The sequence below is a fragment of the Pipra filicauda genome, unplaced genomic scaffold, assembly GCF_003945595.2.
Source record: "Pipra filicauda isolate LSUMZ 115617 unplaced genomic scaffold, ASM394559v2 scaffold62_size3274119_pilon, whole genome shotgun sequence".
Lineage (NCBI taxonomy): Eukaryota > Metazoa > Chordata > Aves > Passeriformes > Pipridae > Pipra > Pipra filicauda.
In genome coordinates this window covers 1811415-1835016 of record NW_024104787.1, presented here as the reverse complement: position 1 = coordinate 1835016, position 23602 = coordinate 1811415, and the positions used below count along the sequence as shown (strand labels likewise).

Sequence of the window (23602 nt, the reverse complement as noted above, 5' to 3'; positions counted from 1 at the left end):
AAGATGAGTTAGAGTTTTCCTTGCAACAATTAGAGTCACTTAATGTCAAATTCATATTTAAGGGCCTGAGCTAACAAATCCATAGGAAAAAATTGGCACACAGTGTTTTGTAAGTGTGCTGTAAAAGCCTGTGGGTACACCTAAGAAAAAAGTCCTTAGCAAATTGTCTTTCAATGAGAAACAAGCACTACTATTAAGGTTTAGATTCCTGACCTCACAGATACTTGCCAATGTTCTTTAGATACATTTGTAAATGTTACTGGAATGGAAACAGATGGAGAATACTGGAAACAGGTGAGGAACACTATGGAAAAGATGGGTAAAATGCTGAATCTAATTTGGTCAATGACAGTTTCCACTGACCAGTTCCATCAGTCAGTACTGAGCAGTGTTCAGGTCTACAAAATCCTTGCAAGTACTTGCAGCAAGCTTTGTGAATACTTTTCTTTATATAGATTTAATAAGCAGTGCTGAAAAGCTTTATGAATAACCAATATATTGAAACTAAAATAAGAAAAAAATATCTAAAAGCATTATTTTAAGGGTCGCTAAAGGAAAACCAAAAAAGTGGTTTAATACTTTATTGCTATAGAAAACATATGGAAAATATCTTAAGTGATATTCACACTTCATAATGGACCATAGTCTTCTGCAAAAACAAACAACACTGGACTTGTGTCACATCTATGAGAAAAAATCCATATTTTTATACACTCCTTTGCACCAGCATGGAAGGCCATACAAAGCTGTCAATGCACCATGATCTCAGGCTCACAATACTTGAAAAGATTTCCAGCCATGCCCTGTCAGCCTCAAATGATTTTGACAATATTTGCCCATAGTTCAAAAGCATTGTCCAGTCCTCAGTACCAACTTGTGTCTGTGCCTTCTTCAGGCATCTTGAAACCTAAACTATATGATTTTAACTTCTCCAGGAAAAAAAAATAAATTATGAGAATCTGTGTGAGTACAAATTGCAGTCAGTACATTTTTCAAGATATTCTGCATTATAGTCCATACTATAAAGTTTGAGAATACCTGATGTATACTGCATGTTCTGTTCCCCTAATGAGCAATGAAGAATTGATAATTAATGGTGTAAGAGAGGAATTTGCAACAACAATCCTATTTTTTCAGACCAAACAATTACTGGTCTTCCTTTACAGCACACTCAGTGTACTAGGAACCTCGCAGCAATGTTTATGTCTAATTCTAATATATAAATTAATACTGCTCTTCCAGAATCTCAAGTCCACATGTTTTTCCAATTAGTACTAACATTCTCCTCAAGTTTAATAGCATGTAAACAGAGAGTTCCTTAAGGAATATTACACATTCTCTTGCATCCCAATTTCCCAATGAAGAACACAGCTTTAAAATGGGCAATATTCACTCACAGATATCACTACAAGATTTTGAAAAGAGGTTTTTAAAAGCTTATGCAAGGAAAAAAAACCTTGAAAACCTTTCATCTTCTAAAGCATAACTATAAATTCTGGGTGCATATATATTTAATGTGGTAAAGAACATTGTCTTTAGAGTTTGCATTTACCCATTTTTACTCTAAATTATAGAAACATGATTATACAAAGTAGAATTATAATCAACTTGATAAAAGCTATGAATACAAAGCATCAAATCAAGTAAACACTACTATGCTTCTTCAGTATAAATACAAAATGGGAAACATCTGGTTAGGCAACACATTTGTAGGAAAGGGTCTTGAAATTGAAATGGGGCAGAGTACAGCAGGGTATATTGCCTGATACAGACTAATGGAAAAGCATTCCAATTTTGGAAAACAATCAGTAAGAACTGAAAATCACCATGAAAAGGCTGAGATAATTTAGTCACAATCAGTATAAAAGTTACTGAAGGAATGTACTAAAAAATATTCCGAAGTTTTAAACAGTATAGAATTTCATTAATTCCTACTTCCACCTTCAATATCCACAATAAACCAGTTTGATTTGCAGGAAAAGATAATGTATATCAAACAACAGGAAAATGTTCTTCCAACAAAGACACTAAGCTACCATAAAAGTTATCAAGAGATATTGTTCAACCTTGTTCGAGGTGTTTAAGAGTTTAGATAAACACTGATGTTCTGCATACATTAACCCCATTGCAAGACAAAGGGGAAAACTAGATAGGCAGTCATCTTGACTTCTAGTTCTGATTTCATATAAATTTTAAATATTACACTTACACAAAACTATTTGCAAATCCTATTTCCTGGATGCAAACTATTTCTCTTTTTCCTTATAATTTCAGTTCTAAAGATTCAGGGAGATGACAATCTTTGGCATTCCACAGATTTCAGTGATGCAGCCCAGTAAATGACTTTTAGGTTAAATAATAGCTTCTCTACTGCTTCAGTCATATTCAGCTATGTAAGTAAATCATGTTAGAGCACAGTACAAAGATCTCCTAATGAAACAAAGAGAAAAAAAATTACTGAAGTCCAGTTAAAAACAGGAAGTAGAAGAAAAAGGATGGTTTTAAAGAAAAATAAAGTCCTAATTTAAAACTAAAAATCCTTGCTTGAACAAAGCCTTGAACTGATACAAGTGGCATTTGCACATCACATTAGGAACTAATATAGGAAAACCAGAATCACATTCTAGCCAGAGTAGCTGAGATACCCAAAATACAAGTGAAGCAATAATGTCAACAGAGATCCGATCAGACTGACAAGCCTTCAAAGAGCCACAGCTAATATTGATGATAGTTTTAAAAGCAATCCTGCAAAACACACAGATATTATAAGAGCATTAAAAACTAAAGAATTAACTGCAGTTAACTGCAGGTCATCAGGATTTATGCTATAAATTCTCACAACCATTAAACTCAATACATGACAACCTGGGTGGCCCACATCACCTTTCTCAGCACTTCCCTGGCACTGGCCCACACTTCGGGTTGGCACCACTCCCTAAGCCCCTCACCATTCCTCTCATCCAACTGTTTATTCTTTGCCAAAGGCAACACAGTACACGATAGAGCCTGATGTGACTTACACTTATAATCATATTTAGCCAATGATTCTGATTAACTTTTAATCACTCATATAAAAACATCTTACATATTGGAAAACTGTCATGTCCCTCCTCAAACTTCTCCTTATTTTTCCCTCAGAAGAAACAAAAGGCAAAATTGTTTCCATCATTTATAGTTTCTGTGCTCTTCTCTGAACTCTATCCAGTTCATCCAGGTTTTTCCTGAATTCTGTTCCCCTGTGAATCTTTCTCCTGAAGAAATATTCAAATCTCCTCATTAGAAGTCATATGACTACATTCCAAAGTTGGAATTCACCTTTAATGCAATCATATTCCTGACTTCTATTCAGTTGTTGGTTCGCTATAACACCCCTGAGCCTATCCTATGGCAACAGTGCTTAAGGAATTATTTCTCAAATTTTAGTTTGTCAGATTCTTACTTGCTAGAGTCCTTGACACTTGTCTCAACTGAAAATCATCTTACTAACTTCAAGTCCTTCCTCTAATTTATCAAGATCAGCATTATTGTTCTTTCAATATGCCTGAAACTACTGCAAGCTTGTTGCAAAACCACAGTTTTAACATTCATGCCCATATGCAATCCCTGAAGCCTATAAAGAAAATAATGAACAAAACCAAATCCAGCAGGGACTATGGCCTACTTCTAACATATACTCTTGGATTAACTACAAATACTGACAATGACTTTTGAAGGCATCTTTCAAATAGTTGGACACTTAAAAATAATCATCAGCTTTTCAATGCGGTTTAAGGCAATTTCTCCAGATTTCAGGGTCACCATCTTGAACATATTAAATAAAACTTCTAGAAACTGAGCCTACTGTTACAGTGCTGCAATGCCTGAAGGGTCAACTTTAAAAGAAATTTGTAATAGTTGGTTGCTACGGAAAAAGTGGTTTCCACAATTAAGAAAAAGAACGGGCTTAAGAAAAAGTGGCAATGAACAAAATTCTCAAGCTACACTACTGAACAATTATGGGACCATCTCTGGCTTAGCTTGGAGTTTAAACATCCTGAAGAACTTTCCCCTACATTAACATTCAGTATTTAGCCATAAATCCTCAGATACAAACACAATTCTCCCTCTTCCTCTCCATGTATAGTTCTACCTCATTCTTCCCTACCTACTCTTGTTCTCTCCTTTAAGGGCTGAGAGAAGTTCGTCTATTTTCCAGGCATTATCAAAGAGCTCTTTACTCAACAGCATGTAGTTATTTTGTATACTGGTTTCCCTTTATCAGGCTTTGTTTTCAGTTTCTTCCTCGTGTAAACAGAACAGGCATTTTTAACTGGAATCAACAGCGAGGTAAATTTCTAGATTGTCCCCACTAACTCACTGTTTTCACATTGAGGAATGGTCTCGGCCACATGAATTCATTTCATTTAGCTGAATCTTACCAGGCAGATGAATCCCAGGAATGTACCTAGAGCACTCCAGCTGCTAATGGAGAACAACTACATCAGACAGGCACAGAGCTAGTTCTGAAACACACAGATGACAAGTCATGCTGCTGGCCTCAAGTACAACTCCCTGCAGATCTGCTTCTAACAGACCACACTACTTGCCGAGGTAAAGATAGTCACAGAAAACCCAAACAGGCGACAAGACAAATATGTTTAAAAAGCACCAGTTAAAACTTTACTCTCAAAAAAACCTCCAAGTTTTCTCCAGCTTGTTCAAAGACACACACAGTTTCAAATCATACAGCTCATCCTGCTGGAGAGTAACTCCTTAAATACTATGCTATTCTGAGCATTTGGTAGAAGTATTTATCCCTAATCACAGAATATTCTGAGTTGGCAGGGACACACAAGGATCATTGAGTCCAACTCTTAAGTGAATGGCCCATGCAGAGATCAGACCCACAACCTTGGTGTTATTAGCACCATGTTTTAACCAACTGAGCTAATTTCAAGGTCAATGAGCGTGTCCTGTAGTATAAGATGAAATTTCTTATTTTTGAGCTCTTTTGAAAATAATATTCTCTCAACAGTTAATGAATAAATGCATAAACATACAGACTCTTTTATCAAGACGTCAGGCTGAACTCTAAATGAAAATAAGAAAGTTGTATTAGGTTTTATAATTTCTTTAAATGATACCTTCTTGTGATATTCTGAAGTGTTAGCCTAATTAGGTCATAATTTTGATTCTTAGTTAGGTGATTTGATATTCAAAAGGGCTACATACAGGAGCAATTTTGAAAGCAAAACTATTTATTTTGAAATCTGCATTTGGGTTACAGGTTTTAATTCTTTTTAATGTTAATTATGGCCAAAAGGCATTTCAAGAACAGCTAGAACAGTTTATGACGGGTGTGACACTGCTGTACCAGGTCTCAACCAGTTCCTCACAGGTACTCAATTTTTCACTATGCATCATGTAAAATGGTAATTCTGGTCCCAGGTATCGTCAATACTTGGCTAACAGCCTACAGTCAAATACCTTATGTTTTCCTTGGAATGTACTTCTTCCTTGTTTTATTTGAAAGGCAGTATAACTGTCTACCTCTATCACAGTAGTAAAAATTATTCTTGCACATGTCACTCATGCCTTCTTGTGTTATTTTTGCCTCATGTAATAGAAAACAGTGGGTTTAGCAGTTTTAAATATTTTAGTCTTTGTATACACTGTGTTGGGAGCATGATTGGGCCCTTTCCCAAGGTACTTCATCAAGAGTAAGATTTCTTCCGATTTGTTTACAATTTTTACAAATTCTTCTGTCTTTCCTAACAGAATTATTCATAATCAAATTGCATGGTTCCCTGAACTCAGTAACACTAGTCAACTGTACAGGCAGAAGTGAATTTCCTTATTAAACCAATTCACCTTATTAGCATAGGTAGAAAAAGATGAACTGCAGCTATTTACACCTTTTCAGAATTCTTAGAAGAATGAAGACAATGGTTATATAATCAAAGGTCAACAAAAGAAGTACCTTTTACACATATTTTAGTCTTCAAAGAAATACTAACAAAAATTTCTAAAACAAATATGACACTTTTTTAGCCTCACATGATTATGAATCTGCTTCCAGATACGGGAATAGTGTAACACTAAACAAAAATTATATATATATATATATATGTATATATATATATAAAATTTCTACCATTGCATAGTCTGCAGCCGTTTTACCAGATCATTTACAGCAGCACACACAAAGGAGGGCTGCACATAACAATAACAGGGACTTCCAAGCTGCTGAAACATTGCACAGGCCATTCATGTTATATTATATTAAACAGGAATTTAATTATTCTTTGTAATGTAAGAAAACAAAGTACTGATAATCAAGATACTGCCCTAACACAACTCCAAACTTTATCAAAAACAATACCCAAAATAATAAACTCCAATTTTTAAGCATGAAGTATACATACTTTTCCCAATAGATGTGAAGACTGCTGTAGTGGAAGGAAGTCGTTGAGGTCAAAGGGCATAGTGATATTTTGTGGTTTAGGAGTGTATGAAGCTGAATGAACAGCCAATCCAAATTTAGAGCAGAAAGCTGGGAAAGAAAATACCTGTTTCCAAGCCAGCAGGAGTATCTGATGTTTACTAAGAGACTATCTGTCTCACAAGAGGAAAAAGGCAGGAAGAAAATGTCTTGCAATAGTGCAAAGACGCTAAACTTCAGACTCTGCAGAAAAGGTGAGCCTTTGGTCCCAATATTATTATAAAGTAGGAATATAGAAAAGGACATGAACAAAATTTCCTTTAAAAATGGTAATTCCATGACATTCATTTAAATCATTGTGCACTGTGAAATCTTGTCCACATTCTTTTTCTATATGAGAAATACTATTCAACACATACTTAAATTAGTTTCATCTTCAATTTCATGCTTTCTATGAGATACCACCCAGCCAGCTAGTACTTTCTAATGCTGCAGATTTTTTTTCTCTGGTGTTATCAGTACTTCATAATTTGGCCTCTAGATATGCCATAAAGCCACCAATGCAACCATAATCATTTCTTTATCAAGAAAGTAGGACTTTTCACTCCTCCTTTTTCTGTCACATTAGAAACATACACACGTACACATCCAATTGAAAAGTGCAAAGAAATAAGAGATAAGACTTTTAGAGGATAAAGATGACCATCTGGAGTTCATTTGCTGCATTACTGAGCATATTCATTCTACTGTCATTCTACTGGTCAGCGACACAGTGTTTGGTTTTCATTATCAATGAAAACTAAACTGCCAGTAAAATAAAATGTGCAAAATTTTTAGTTTTAATATGCAAATAAGTATTTTGAATTCTGAAGATGTACTTCACGGCTTACCTGGCATGACAGCAGCTTGCTGAGTGGCCAAGTCTGTACTTAATGAAAGGCGACCACCTTTGGCCAATCTATCACAGAAGAGGGTGATGTTCTTCTTCAGTCTGCTGGTATCTTTGGGCATGCACAACTGGCTGCTGAGAGTCAGGGCCTGCTCTTTAGAGCTCTTTGACAAACAAGTTCTTAACAAGTAAGAAACTGCAGCATCCACAGTTTCTTCCCAACCCTGCATTAAAGAAATGGAAATTAAATAAAATTAGGTGAACTGTAATATGATGTAGCACATTTAAAATAAAGTAAAAAAACAAGGACCGAGATTTTCAAATTATATTGATAGATAAAATATAATTTGAGGGGTTAATGAGTGTCATGAACACTCAACTTCAACTTGTACAAGCAAAAGCTGAAAAAACAATCTTGTTCCAACATTAGATCAACAGAGAATTCTAATTTCAATAATAATAACGTAAGGACAGTATGTGATAAAACAGTTACGTTCAGTATTAATAACTGAAAACTAGATGTTCCTGGTTGTGACATTTAGAATTAAGAACAGAATGGAGACTTAAAAAAACCATAATACATAGCATATAACATTGTGATGAAGATATATCAAGGCCAGGAAAAAAACCCCAAACTTATCCAATTATACGTTCTTTGAAATCACATCTAATATTCTGATAACACATCAGTAGTAGAAAACATCATGAGTGCAACCCAAAGCTGCAGACATTCAGTACCCATTTATCAGTTATGATACCCACAGCATTAGCAGAGGTGTGTCAGTGCTGTGACAAATGGGGACTTTGATTTCAGCATAATGCCGAGCTGTCAACATTTATGAAAAAAACAGCTTAGTAATCACTTCTGTTAAAATGAGCAGCTACCTACGGAAAAGCTTTCAGGAGGAAAAGCCATATTCAGTGTCATATTCAGTATATATATTTCCACAAAATAACAATAAAGTGCAGGCTTCCGCAAATAACACTCCGTAAAAACAAGAAAATTTCTTTTCATGAGGCACCTCGAAAAGCATATTTAAAACTTAGCTTCAAGGCTGTAATTTGTACTGTAGTTTTCAGTGAAACAAACAAATGTTCCTTTAACAAGAATCCTGGATAGCAGAAGCCCTTATTACTGACAAGGTTATTAGGTTAATGCATAAAATCTAATATATGACATCTATCTCATTTTTGCAATATGAAATGCAGATTGACTCCTCTTGATGCATTTTGAAATCTTAAGTTACAGCCTGTGATGAGACCATATGATTAATTAAAAGCATCTATAATGAACCAGGAAGACACTCACAAAGCCTGCTCATGACAATCTTACAGAACTTGGACAAAGTCTTCTAGTTTTTAAGCTCTTTCTCATGGTGTGTTATAGTTAACTGAAAACATTCAGTTGTACAGCAAAATCATCTACCTATGCAAATTTCCACTACTTGATAAGTGTAACATTTGAAAGAATGATGGTGTCAACCCTGCTGGAGTCCACTGACAAGCAAATAAGTTTAATTAATTTCTTTAATTAAATACATATGGCTTTTGTGAAGGGTACTACTTTTAACACAGAGAAGCAAAGACCACCTTTCTTGACCTTGTTAAATTCCAGATCTAGGTTAGATGCTTACTAGTGGTCAAGTACATCAGTAAGACCACACAGTCATATGCACTTCAACCTTATCCAAACATACACTTAGTGTCCTGAAAATGTGCTGTATGTGTATAAAATACTTACATTTTGCAGAGAAACAGGATCACCTAGTAAAGTTTTCTTAGTCAACATTTGCCTTTCCTAACTTCAGAATAACAACAGCATTAACCTACTATCTTATCAGGATTTGCCCCCTCAAAAAACATGTAAATTAGAAAAATACACCAATCAATCAATGCTGTGGTAGCTTAACGTTTTTCAAATATCCTAGAAAGAGTCCATTAGAGTGCAATGCATCCACTGACCTGTGATGGTGACAGGAAATCATCCATTCTGCAGCCAATTTAAAGAGGTTAATGAGCTGGTAAATGCTGTCTACATTCCCACATACTGGGCAGTGAAACTCAATATGTACAAAGCATCAAAAACAGCCAAGCCAGGCACTCCTAATTATACTACAAATCATGAAAAATAGGACAATATAAACATAAGAATCTTGAGTTTCACTAAAAGACAAAGAAACATGTGATTAACTGGTGTCAGCATACAGTAGCCGAGAAGCTGGCCAATATGTCTGTCCATTTAAGTCGTAAAAATGCAGGCAAAAGGAGCATTTAAATAAAAGTACTGAAATATAAGCTAAGGAAAGTCAGGAAATTAAAAATGGCTAGTATTCTGTCCTTGGCTCACACAGGTATGTTTTACTTTATACCATAGCCTTAACATTTTCCAACCCTTGTTCTTGTATTTAATTTCCATGTAAAACTGGTTTCTCAGTAGACCATAAAACTATCTTCTCCAATTCAAGATCTGTTGACCTACTAAGTCCTGTCAAAACCAAAGTAGTCTTTGTGATTACTGAAAGAGTACATAAAAGCTACATCTAAATGAAAAAAACTTGACGGAAAACTGTTGAGACGATTTTATACAACTAAAAATTAACAGCTGCAAATAAGGCTGCATTTGTCAGCAATTTTTATTGGTGCAAGGGGAGAACTGAAAGAACAAGAAAAATGTTTCACCCCTTATGTGTTAAAAAAAGCTGAAAGATGTTTGAAAATGAAAGCATTCTAGTCTGTAGCCCACACTGAAGAATGATTCTACAGCCACAGTTGTAATATTCACTAATGGCTTTCTGTGTAGCATTCTGCATATTTGAGGTCTGAAAGGAACACCTTCAACGTGTGATACCAGTAATCCATCGTTCTATGACCAGCAAGCATTGCCGTAACTGTGACAACAAATGTGAGTCAAGACTCACAGAAAGAGGCATTATTAAACCGTCCAAAGTCTTCCTATAATTGAAATAGACAAAAAAAGCTTAATTCATCAATTTTACTTTTTCATTGGGAAAGACTAGGCTTCATATTTTGCACATATGCATTATTATTATTTTTCTCTTGTAGGTAATAGGTAGAGATTCCAAAAGAATTCAAATGCAACGTGAGACATACTGCAAAAACTATGCAAAATTGATGCAAGCTAAATTATGGGAATTCTTACAGCTGTTAACTCAGGAATTTGCCTGGCTCTATCTTATGTCTTGATTTTAGACACAATAATGATGTCATCACCTCTCAAAAATGCTGGAATACTTGAAAGCTCACCATACTGACTGACAATCTTGGCACTTATGCTTATCCAAACCACTAAAGAAGAGATTTCTGTATCTGAAAGCACTGCATATGCTAATTCACAAGAAACACCAGCCATGTGTCTCAACATTTTGCTTTTAAAGTCATTAAAAAAAAATACTGTTACACATACAAACAGTGGCTGTTGAACTTGTAGACTCCAACACAAGCACAGATCACTAGCAAATTTTGCCCGGATTCCCTGTGCTACCAGTCATCCTAACACATATTCTTCAAGCATATTCTGTATTTCTAACTGATCTACTTGTCTCCAAGAGGATATAACAGTCTCAGCAGCCATGAAGTAGGCATGCAACATTCGCCTGTGCTGCCAGAAATGGAAATGACAAACTTTCCTTGCGAGTGCCCCTGAAAAATTACTGCTAAAAATGAAGCATTTAGGAGACCTCTTGAAAAGAATCTGAATAAAATAAAAGAAAAAGCCAAGCAAATAGACTTGATATCTATAAAACACTCAGAAAAAACATACAGTAAAATATTCATGAGGTCTTAATGTATTAAATTTGAACAGTCTCGAGAGATAGTGCACTTTTTTAAGAAAAAGTTTTTTAAGAAAAAATTCTTCTTGGTTGGAGAATTAGAAATATAAACCCAATTTTCTTTAACATAGTCCATTAGAAACACTATTCACAGATTATTTTAGAATATTCTATAATTCACTTTTGTATTAAAAAGAAAAAAAAAAAAAAAGGCACCTCCACATAACAAAACCCCACCACTGGAATACCTAAAAAACAGGAAACTGGCAAAATTCTACAGACTGGTGGAATCCAAGTCTGATGAGAATCCAGACAAATGACTCAAGCTTAAATACATCATAAATCTATGAAGTGCCTAAGAAGGATATTTGTATTCAGCACACAATAAAAAAGCACCAATGAAAATTCTTATAATAATCCTGCTTTCTCTAGTTATCTTTCTTTAAATCAATTATGATGCATAATGTTTATAATATTGACTGATCAGACTTTTATTACTATTAGCATTTAAAATAATTCAGTTCTAACAGGAATTTGCAGACTGATGAAAACAACATCGAAGTGAGGAAACAGTTGAACATCAAAGACAAGGTAAGAGAGAACAACTAAAATGAAGAAAATTAATATGATACATAGTTCAAAGCACTAGATTATTCCATTTCATTTTAAATCAAGGAAAGAATTTTAGGCAGAAGATCACCCTCATTTGTCAGATGGTGCTCTGAAGTCAACCTGTTGTCAAGAGCTACATTATAGCCATTGTAGACATTTAAATCTTTGGACTTAGCAAATTTACCTGCTCCACACAAATTACAATTTACTTAAAACACAAGGGATAAAAGCCAAACAACTGCTAAAAAAATGCAAAACCCAGAGAAGAGAAGGTAACAGAGAAGTACAAGGTAACATCTTGATAACTCTGACCACAACATGTCATCTCCTGAGTAATCAAGCCTTGCAGGAAACCTGACACAACAGATATCTAAGGTGTAAAAGCTTAAAGAGTCTATGAACAACAACAAATAAAAATGTACAGAAAGTAATCAAGACTTACACATAAAACTATGAGATCTGTTTACAATATTTATTGAACTGGTTCAAGTACAGCACAACAGATCTGTGCAGAGCTATTTAACAATAAGTATTCATGCTAGCAACTATTTTTAAGCTACTTCAGAGCATTCAATTCATATATTAATCTCACATTTTGACATTAATAGACTGCAGATATCAGCTTTAGAAAAAATCCTTTGTGAATAAGGTGGGTTCATCTAAAAGTCTGTCACAGACGCACTTGTCATTTCTGCACTGCTGTGCTGTAATTGCTAGTCACAACAGAAAGAGCAACTTTATCTCTCTGATGTAGAAATATTTATTTAATAGAAACTCCAGCACCATAAACAACTCTCTACAAGAGCTTCTTATTTTGAGTTCTAATTGAAAGCATATATTGATATCCTATGGTAACTTCACCTGAGAAAAATCTATACAACAGAATCTTTCCTGACAAGCACACTTGCCATGTAAAAGTTGTTCTGGTGTTTCTGTCCTCTGAAGCTCAATTCACAAACCACCGAACCCTTCTGCATTAAATATAAGTATAGTTTTTGATGGATTCTGTTCTACGGACATTTAACTTTAGATCAAGATTTGCTAAAATCTCCTTTTCTAATGTCTTCATGTATGGAAGAAAAGCTGAAAATGCATATGGCTTAGTAGTCAAAATAGTACTTTTAAAAATATCATATAGAATATGCAGTATTTTTCTTTTGGGAATGGTGCTCCAAAACTAATATTTTACCAAGAATCTCATGGAAGAATCGTAATGTAAAAGAGCAGTACTAAAGCAGTGGGTTTTTCAGAAAACCAGCAAATTGAGCATTACTAAACAAAGGTTCTGAAAGCTGCACCTATCAAGATGATGACCTCTATCATTCAAGATTTTCATACACTTCTCAAGTCTAATTCAGAAGGAAGTCCTGCTCACAGAAACAAATTACGATTATCAGCAGTTGTAGGGTTTTGTGTATTAATGAAACAACCGGTACCATGATTAGAGAGTGTATCACCCATAAGAAAGCAAAACTCCAGGTGGGGATCATAGTCATAATATTTCTACAGCTGCTTAACTCTTCTATGCTTTTGAGTTTAGCAATTTGCTCTCGTGAAAGTGCGTGCTTCACCAAAAAATTATATACCAAGGTGACTATAGATGATGGTTTTATTAGCTACTCCATTAAAATTTCATCTGTCTACTGTAGCTAAATTTCAGTGTAGGCTGCATCCTTGTGCATTGGATGCTCTTCATTTGCACAGAAAGATTTTCAAAATTAGGTTAGAATCAGATTAGATCAATAGTTTTCTTCTTTACAAGCAATGGATCTGTATCAACCAACTCTTCTTTCAAATTGTCTCACATCTCAAAATTGGGGCAATAGAGTGTGTCCTAACACCTGGTTGTTTGGGGTTTTTTTTTCTGGACAACAGTGGTTTTTTAAGAGCAGGTGAGAGACAGAGAAAAGGGTACATTTTTTCAACAGATAAATTCTAACTACATAACTGTAGAGTTACTCCTCTAGTAATGCTTATTTGTTGTAATACAAATGCATCCTATCTGATATAACGAAAGTTCAAATACTTCATGGGTTTCTGTAGAAGCTATTCCAGAATCCTGAATTTCTGAGGGATTTTTGTCATGTTAATTTTCTTATTAACTTGAGTTCTTATGACTGTTGATCCCTTTCTGAGAACTGATGAAAGAAATCCTTGTATGCGCTACGTGAATGGAGTGGTTTGACTTCTTTTGTTGCCAGCTTGTCTGTTGTTTTGCTTTTTAGCACTGAAATAATCTAACACTTCATCTTTCTTTTCCCCAAGAACTTTTCACCAGTTAGCTAGGAAAACTGAGGTGCTGTTTGGTTTTTGTAGATATTGTCAAAGCTGTCTGCAGGCACGCAAACACATCAGAAGTTGTTCATCTTGCTGAATAATGTTAGACATGCAGCAGTAGGTCTGCCATACATGAAATCTGTAACTTCAGTTAGATCCAGCAAGTTAATTTTTGACACTGGGAAGTAACAAAGTAGAAAAAACATATGCTAAAACAAGTGTATTGAAACTTCTCATTGCATTCAGTCCACATTGCACTTTTAGATCAGTGATATACTTGGAGAGGAACTTTTCATCTTTTACTCTGATATCTCTTATTAGGTTACCAATATAATATACTATGAAATACTGACAAATGAGTTTGTGTTTCCAAAGCCTGTGAAATATGGAACCACACTCACTCAAACATTTCAGCTCTTAAAAAAACCCAAACTTGACATAAAGTTTGTTTCCTGTTTAAATTCTCACCTTATTTTAAATCTATGCACCACCGAATGCTCTCAAAATGCTCAGGTGAGGACAAAAAGAATAGTGCCAAACTGGACTTGCATGTTTACTCCGATAGCCAATTTTCAAGTTTACACCAGATTTTTTTATTTTTTTTTTTTTTTTGAGACAGTAGCTTGGGCAACAATTATTATCCTCCATTGTTTGTACAGTCTTGACTTATGATCTGTTTTACTTTTGAGGTAGCCAAAGTAGCCAAACCATATTTTGGCTTTATCAAACTCTCTCTTCACTGAAAAAGCCAGGGGATGATGAAAGACAAAAAATGATGCAATCTTCATGCTCCTTTAATTTGGCCTGTCTTAATGCAAAGTGAGTCTCTCATCACCTGTGCAAACATGAGAGAATAGGGGTATATCATTCTTAACTAGGAATTAAGACAAAGCATCTTGCCATTAACTAAAACAAAAAACTTCAATCTGAAAAAAATTACTACTCTGAAAACCATGATAAAAAAAGCAAGCGAGTTTTTTTCTGGGACTTTGTAACAAGATGAAAGATTCACATGACAATTTCTGTATGATATCTGTATCAATCTATCTATATTTATCTGATGACATGATATCTTTGTAAATTCCAGTAGACAAATTATACAACAACACAATGTGAGAGCAATAGCTATATGTTATCTAATAACAACCAAAAAATGTTACATTATGACTGCAACTTAGAACCATGAACAACCAACAATTTCCAAACGAAAAGCAGTTATACCACAACTGGTTCCTCCCACATTCCCCCAAGAACAAAGATTAGTTTGGTGATTAGATCTTGAAACACCCTCAGAAACATTTCTGACTGTTAGATCTAAAGGAAATTACGAATTTAGCTGCACATCGTTGTAATATGTTCAATATAAATAGAGAGCTTTACAGAATTATTGGGAGCAATTCATTTTCTCAGAAAATCGCATGATATACGGTTAGAAACAATGCTACAAACATAGCACTACAGTATTTATAATAAAAGTATCATAGCTTTGAACTGATGTGAGACAATCAGGAAATAAAACCAACAGTAAATATGCACCTTTTAATTCTATAAACCCTGTCCTATTATGTAATATAAAGGTCATACACTAATGGTGCTGAAACAAATACGTTGTTTCAGAATACAAGTAATTCCAGTAGAATTTCACAATCATAAATCACAATAAATTTCTAAAACACTAGTACAATACTAATCAGTACATAGAATGATAGAATGGTTTGGGTTGGAAGGAACTTTAAAGGTAACCCAGTTCCAACTCCCCTGCCATAGGCAGGGATCCCTTTCACTAGACCAGGTTTCTCAAAGCCCCATCCAACCTGGCCCCGAACACAACTTGGCCCCACACCTGTGGATGGGGAGTTCACAACTTATCTGGACAATCTGTTCCAGTGCCTCACCACCTCAGTCTTACAGTAAAGAATTTCTTGCTAATATCTAATCTAAGCCTACCCTCCTCTCAGCTTCAGGCCATTCCCCTTTGACCTAACACTACATGCCCTTGTGAAAAAAACCCTCTATCTCTCTTGTAAGCCTTTTTTAGGCACTGGAAGGTTGCATAGCAAGAGTCTGTAGATCTTTCAATTAGGACACAATATCAAGAGAATTCTCCACCGACAATAAACTCCTTTAAAAGAAGAAAAAAAAAAGGCAAAAGAAAGAGCCACTGATTATGTATATTGAGTGTTAAGACCCTTTGGTGAACAACATTGCTGTAATCACTGTAATGCATCGCTCTTGTCATTAAGCAGTTTAGATGACAACTGATCTGAACTCCTGGTATGCAGCACATACTCAGTAATTACTACTACACTAAAATAGCTCTTTGTACCTGAACGAGACAGATTACTGTAACAAAGAGAAAGTTTAGAGGTCCCCATCACAATATTACATAGAGAAAGATGTCTGATAACAGAAGCTTATTTAATTTATCGAACAAAGGATAAGTCTCTTGGGACAACCGCAGTACTTTGTAGGGTATCCAAATTAGTTTAAAAGGAGGTAATATACACTGGAAGCAAATTAATCAAAGCAGAACACACAGTTCTGCCTTGACTAATTTACACCAAGAAATAAGATCCTTGAGTAGGCTTCTGCTCACAACAAAGACAGTCCACTGAAGATTAACTTCAGTATCTCCAGTACTGGCAGAAAAAAATAAGGTGCTGGACCAAGTTAAAAACAAAATTAATTCTTAAAACTTTTTAATTAAAATACATCTAACCAACAGATATGTCAGATTCTTCATTAGCATAAGGTTTATACCAAGGTTGAATGCTTATTCTGAGCTTGATAAAAGTTCCAGGGAATACAATTAAACAAGACAAGAATACAACAATTTTTTCTGTCATTTGAACCCTTACAATTCATAATGCACATCAAACCTATTTCTGCATAATTTTGTAGAAGAAATAGAGAAAGCTTTCTTTTTTGAAAACCAGTATTATTACCAATCACCAGAAGCAAGCCTTTTAAAAAAATTAAAATCTTACATCTCCTTCTTGTCAACCACCAAAAAACCATTAAACAAAAAAAAAATTGAAAATACAATAGGGCATAGCTTCTTCTTGTAGTCCTTTGAAGTGGGAAGCATCTGATAAAGATATATTATAGATTTTCATTAATACATAAAAGTTTCAAACAGACCACACTAAGCCTTTCTTTCTCAGACCAACAAAACATCGGCACTTTTCTATTCTACACAGAGAAGTCACTGTGAGGAATCACATGAATTCAGTTACAAATGAAGATCACTAGATAGTGGTGTAATTTGTCTTCAACTTGCTATTTTTGCCATAACCCACTGCCTTCTTAGTAAATAAATTTAACTGCAGGAAGAAAATTAACAGACATTTAAAGGAATTGTGATAGTGCTTAAAGTAGTGGTGAGATTGCCACCTTGCTCTTCAAATTCCCTCTTTACCCAAAGTTACTTACCAAGAAAATTTCTTTTTTTTTTTAAGACATTCTAACATTGTCAAGTAATCAATCAGTGTGAAACCCTGCTTTTCAGGGATTACAAATAAAAGTAAACTAGAAATACTTACACATCACTTTGCAATAACTTAGTGGGTTTACAACCAGGTGCCTTTCTGTCCACCTACTCACATGAGGAGCAACTGAAGGAGCTGGGACTGTTTAGCCTGGAGAAGGAAAGGTGCAGAGGAGACCTTATTGCTTTCTAGAGCTACCTGAAAGGAGGTTGTAGTGAGGTGAGGGTCAGTCTCTTCTCCCAGTTAACTAGTGACAGGACAAGAGGTCACAGCCTCAAGCTGCACTGGGGGGCTCAGGTTGGACATCAGGAAGAATTTCTTCATTGAACGGATGGTCAGGCATTGGAATAGGTTTCCCAGGGAGGTGGTGGAGTCACCATCCCTGGAGGTCTCCAAGAAATGACTGGATATGTCACTTTGTGCCATGGTCTAGCTGACAAGGTGGTGTTTGGTCAAAGGTTGGACTCCACGATCTTGAAGGTCTTTTCCAACCTCAATGATTCTATGATTCCACATTCCAGATCATGGTGTAGTCTGACCCTCTTGAAAGCCAGCTAGCAGCAGAGCACTGATAACTTCCTTATCAAAACATACTATCAAAGAAGGCTGGTACTTGAACCATGCTCTTCTCTTATTCTCCAGCTGGGTCACACATACATGCTTGAGCAAAGGCATCATTACTCCACTTAAACCTTTCTCCTTCATACTCCTCCCTGCCCAGGGAGGAGTGGGAATCTCATTCCCTCACCTTCTTCCCATCACTTGACTGGGAACTTTGGGTGCCCTGAACCAAAGCTAAACTTCAGGCTGACTGACCTATTCTACTGAAAAATTAAGGGGTTTACTGGGTAAGCTTAAAGCTTCCTTTCCTTTCCTTTGGTGACTAAAGACTTAAAACTCACTAGTTTTTTTCCCCCCACTTCTTTTAGACTTAGACGCTTCTGGTACAGTGAAGCATCTTTCTGATTGATTCTGTTGTATGGCCCCGATTCAAATAGGAGGAAGAGTTATTTATATTTTGACTTCTAAAAAAGATAGTCAATGTCATTTAATGTAAAGTAATTTTCCCTGCTGGAAAAAAGGCAACAAATTTCATGTGCTTCTCCCTCTAAAACTACTTATTCTCAGATATATTATTCACTTTTTTCCTAGAAAGAAGAAGAGAGGGGATAAATATAATGTATTTGTTTGCAGAAATAAAGAATAAAGCTATATGGAAAACTGGTTCCAAGTTACCAGTCATCACTGCCCACTGCCTTGTACTGGTTTGGGGGTTTTTTGTTTGTTTGTTGGGCTTGGGGTGGGGTTTTTTGTTTTGTTTAAGAAAATTTTAAAGTATTTACAAAATACCAAAAGATAATTTGTACCAGCCTATGGCAAACAAGAAAATATGAAATATTTCAGCCTATTTTAAAATATTTCAGTCTAGTAGACAGTTGGAGCTTTACATTTCAAAAGTGGTTACAATAACAAGCAGAGTATAGAAAAGATAAGGCACAAAAACCTAATTCCAGATATATTTTACCATGATTAAGACCTGGGTTGGATTAATCACAAGAATTAGTGAAAATGACCATTTCCAACAAATTCTAAGAATTAGGGTTCACAAAAATTACTCTTGCCAAAGACATAATTATTAGTTCAAAGCTTTGAAAGTACTAAACATCGACAGGAAATTTAAAGACAAATTTGGCTACTATCAGTTGTGACAGAATTAAGCCTGCTGGAATTACAGAAATAACCTTACCTTTCATTTTGAGAAAAACTTGGTAAAGGATTCTTTCTACGAAAGAGTACTTTCTACATTACTCAAGAACTCTAAGTAAAACCCATCTGTTATCATGCATAAAACGTAGCAGGTTACCTAGTCTTTCCCAAACAATCTTTTCTTTTTCTCATGATTTACATTCAGATCATCTTCTTACAAAAAGTACAGACACTTTTGATAGTAACTCCTATGACTTTTACTTAACGATTTTCTTCTGACACCATTTCTTTTCATTGTTTCAACTTTATCTAATCAGCACTATGAAGTGGTAAATTTATAGTCCCTAGTATAAGTTAATTACACTAAATCATAGAGTCCTTTAAAATACGCATTTCATCCTCAGGCATATTTTTCTTCCAAATTACAACTTCAATAAAAAATTAAGATCTAATATAGGCATTTACTTGGTTTGTACAATTCCAAACATAAATAAAGAGAGATGGAAACGTACTTCTGCGATGTCATTACTAGAGCTATTACTATTAACTATAGTGTCACAAATGGGACTATGACAAGAAAGGGATGAGTCTGAGCAATGAAGCACCTGTATGTCATTATTTGGTAACGTCACGAGAACTATGAAAATATTTATTCTTTGGTAAAGTTGCTGTTGATGGTTATACCACCGAGGGCCCTCCCTCAGTCTCAAAGTTAGAATATTAGTGTCGACATTTTTTCCCTTTGTAATGTCCTAAACAAAAAAAGCATTTGTAGCTTAATGATCAGACATATGAGCCATCAGTCAATCCAGACACCATGCAGCCATTACATCAAAACTACCCCCTTCGGCATGAACCCTTTGAACCCTTTAAATTAGCCTGGACAAATTCCCTCCTTTCCCAAATGGATTCCCTATTGTAAACAACACAAACTCAGCATTTTTCAAATATCTTTTTCCATCCAGAAAATTCAGATTGGTAAAGTATAATCACTGGAAAACACTCCTTAACATTTTCATGATTTTTTTTTATTATTTCAGACTTTATAGTACCTCAAATTGCTGTCGCTCCCTGCTATAAGCTAAAAACAAATATGTTAGTCTTACAGAACAGTGACCAACTCTCCTGAAAAAAAGTGCACTGTGTGATAAAATCTCTGGTACATTATTAACACTGTTATGATGATCAGGGATTCTTTTGTCTCCAAAAGCACCTTAAAATATTTTTCTACCATATATTTCAACACATAAAAAACCACAGGACTCAAAAACAGTATATATTTGAAAGTATAGTTTGCATGTGGCTGTAATACTATGCTCTGAAATAGTGACAATATATGCTTTTATACTTTGAATTGGACAAAACTGCACCTAACTTCCATGCAAATGCGATTAATTTTTATTCAGTTTTGTCATCACTTTCTTAATCATTTCATTAGCAGAAGAATTAGCTCATTTATCCCACCAAGACCTGAGAGATCTCATTCAATTGCTGGTGTGATACTTTTCCAGCTGTGCAGAATTCATGAAAGGATCACTAAAAAAGGAGAAGGTCCTTGTATTTCCGGTACTGAACAGGAGCAGCCCTTTTAGTCAGTTTAGTCAAAGCAATGCTATTTAGGTGCTAGTTAGAAGTTTACTGCCAGAAATGAAATATGATGCCAAATACCTCTTATTTCCAAAAAACACGCAAGTTTGCAGTATTACTTCTGCTATATCTTTGTAGACAAGAAAACACAAATTTTACATGTTCTTAGACAAAAGTTTTGCAGCAATGGGAACACAAAATGCCACTTTCATATTTGCTAAATACCTAACTGAATTGACTGCCAGGTCTAGAAAACAAGATACAATCTGTTCTAAATGAAATGGCATGTATGAGAATAATGTTGATGTTATGGTCAAAGAAGCATTTCTTTTTATGGTAACAGTATATTCCAAACATTTCCCTCTTATTAAAAAAACACTTCCATAGTTTAATGCTCACAAGGCAGAAAATGTTCTGGAGATGTAGACTGCATCCAAACTGTCTTCTGACACACTCCATCCAAATAAAAATACAACAAACCATTGTGTAGAATTGTTTGAAGAGTAAATAAAAATTCTTCAGAGATTCTTCACTTTCTTTCACCAGTGTTCCACTTGACTGCTCGCAAGAAAACCCTGAACACACGCTAGGAGCTTCTGTCTGTAAATAGCATTGGTATGTCAGAAGATTTCCCCATTCCCTGCCTAAGCTCCTTAAATTACATTCAGATTTCTGTGGTACCATAACAACTTCAATATGGCACATAATTCAGTATTTTGTAAAGGTTTCATTTCCATTTCCACCTCCAGTTATTGTTGGTTTACATTTTTCATCCTGACTGCTCTGTAGGATATACATCCTTACAATATTTATGTGAAGTCTTACAGCTTTAACATGGAATATTGTTAACTACTATATTAAAACCACACCAAGATACATGCTGAAGCGATATCCTGTATTATAGGATATGCAACAAATTTTACCATATTGTACCAAAACATGAATCAAAGCAATGCAGTTCCTGATGGCAAAACAAAAAGGAGTCACGCAAAAAATGGTTGTTTGGGTTTTTATGAGATTCATAGGACCTTCCTTTCGATTCCATTCATGGGAATGCATACTCCTCAGCTGCAAAGCTTGATTTTTCAAGTTTAAATGAGGACTAAATCCAAAACAAACCTCAGTAGAACTGTGGGGTTTTGCCTACTATGAGTCAATACCATGTAAAATGCCAAAACGCTTTTTGCCCCCCAGGTGGAAACGGCAGATGATCCTAGATTCACTTGAAACCCAGTTCAAGCTGTCTAAAAGACCACAAATCATTCTAAGTATTCCAGGTATGTACAAAAATCTGGATTCACTGTACACTGCAAAACCCTGTGCAAAGCATGACATTTAAAAATGGTATGCACTTAAAATAATTCTTATTTTTTTATTCCCTAGAAGTCATTTGTGAAAGGTTATGAAGTACACTACATAGTTCAGATGCCTAAAATAAAGTGTTGAGATGTATTAATGTCAGAATTTATTTCTCTTCTAACTGTGGCAAACGATAGTTAAGTACTTTATTGTAGAATTCAGTAAGAGAGCTCGACTTGAAACCAACTGGGGATCAACTCTTAATTAAGTTGAGAACAGCAGTGTTTAGCTGGGGACATTAGGCATGGATAGAATACAGCCTTATTTTTCTTCACAAACCATTCTCCAAATTCTGCACACAATCTCACATGGTCACACTCAGTAAAACAGAGCAGAATTTGCAAGATATCTACACAATGTGGGACTATGTAGAAAATGGTTTGGCAAATACAAGGACATTATCTATACACAGTATTTTCTTTGGATAGCTTTCATCCATTATATAAATCATTCTAAAAACACTGAGGACAAGGTATGGCAAATGCTTAATAGATTAAATACACTGTATTTACTGGGTGTACATGTCTGTATTTTATATTTCTATTGGAATGTGCGCATGTCTATTATATAGCATTTATATTAAAGTCTTTAAAAAATGGCAGTATTCTGTTTGTGCTAACAATTGGACTGAAGGTAAAATCAGCTAAATTTGTGTGAGACACTCCTAATTCTCTTGTTATGGAAAAGTTAAGCAGAATTTAACTGGTATCACCCATATCTTCTAAGGAAACATTCTATAACCCACTCCTACTTTTCTACTTTCCTGTGAAATCAGTGTAGTTTACATCAAACATTGAACTTAACAAGGCTACTTAAATCACTTCAAAGGACGGCCTTTGGTAAAGTACAGGGGAAAATATGTAAATTTAAGGGCTTAAAGCTCTATGAATGAGCATTTTTCAAGCAGCTCTTACAGATTCTTACCAGCTCTTGTGTATCTTCTGCTAATGGCAAAAACGTAGCTTCCAGAATAGCAACTTGATCAGTGCTGAGCTTCTGCCACAAACTAATCAGCATAATCACCAGATGGGTGGCACTTTTCAACTTTGTGAATGCCTGGAACACGTTGGCTTGATTTTCTTCTGCTGCATCTGCTAGAGCTATTACCTGCAAAAATTACAAACATCTGTTAAATATAATTTTACCATCCGTGAACACTCAACACTGAAATTACCTTTGGCACACTCTTGTTTTCCTTTAGAAGATCCTGAGGAATTCTGTTTTCCATAAACACAAACCACAGAGTATTAAATGAGTTATCACTTATCTAGATTTTTCTTTTGCATACCCAATGCAATTTCCATATGGCAACAGGATTAATCTATCTAGTACAATCAGTGTAGAAAGGGTTTTGTATAGAGCATATTTTTAAGGCATTCCCGAAATTGATCCCCATCATATCACATAATACATGACAACAAACTAACTTTCAGGTTTATACCATACAAGACACTAATCTCCATATGACCAG

The 23602-nt window shown here is 35.1% G+C and overlaps 1 protein-coding gene across 6 annotated transcripts in view; it reads right to left on the bottom strand.

The window, feature by feature from the left end:
- The window catches only part of BBS9 (Bardet-Biedl syndrome 9), a 299630-nt gene that overhangs the window by 150013 nt on the left and 126015 nt on the right, over positions 1-23602 (bottom strand). For all 6 annotated transcript variants that reach the window (XR_005566117.1, XR_005566118.1, XR_005566119.1 and 3 more), the window contains exons 20-21: positions 23056-23238; positions 7312-7534 (exon numbers count right to left, since the gene is read on the bottom strand). Coding sequence is in view for 2 of the 6 variants with exons in the window: in XM_027729163.2 (XP_027584964.1) it covers positions 7312-7534; positions 23056-23238 (406 nt within the window). In the remaining 4 variants the exon portion in view is untranslated. The remainder of the gene's footprint in view (positions 1-7311; positions 7535-23055; positions 23239-23602) is intronic.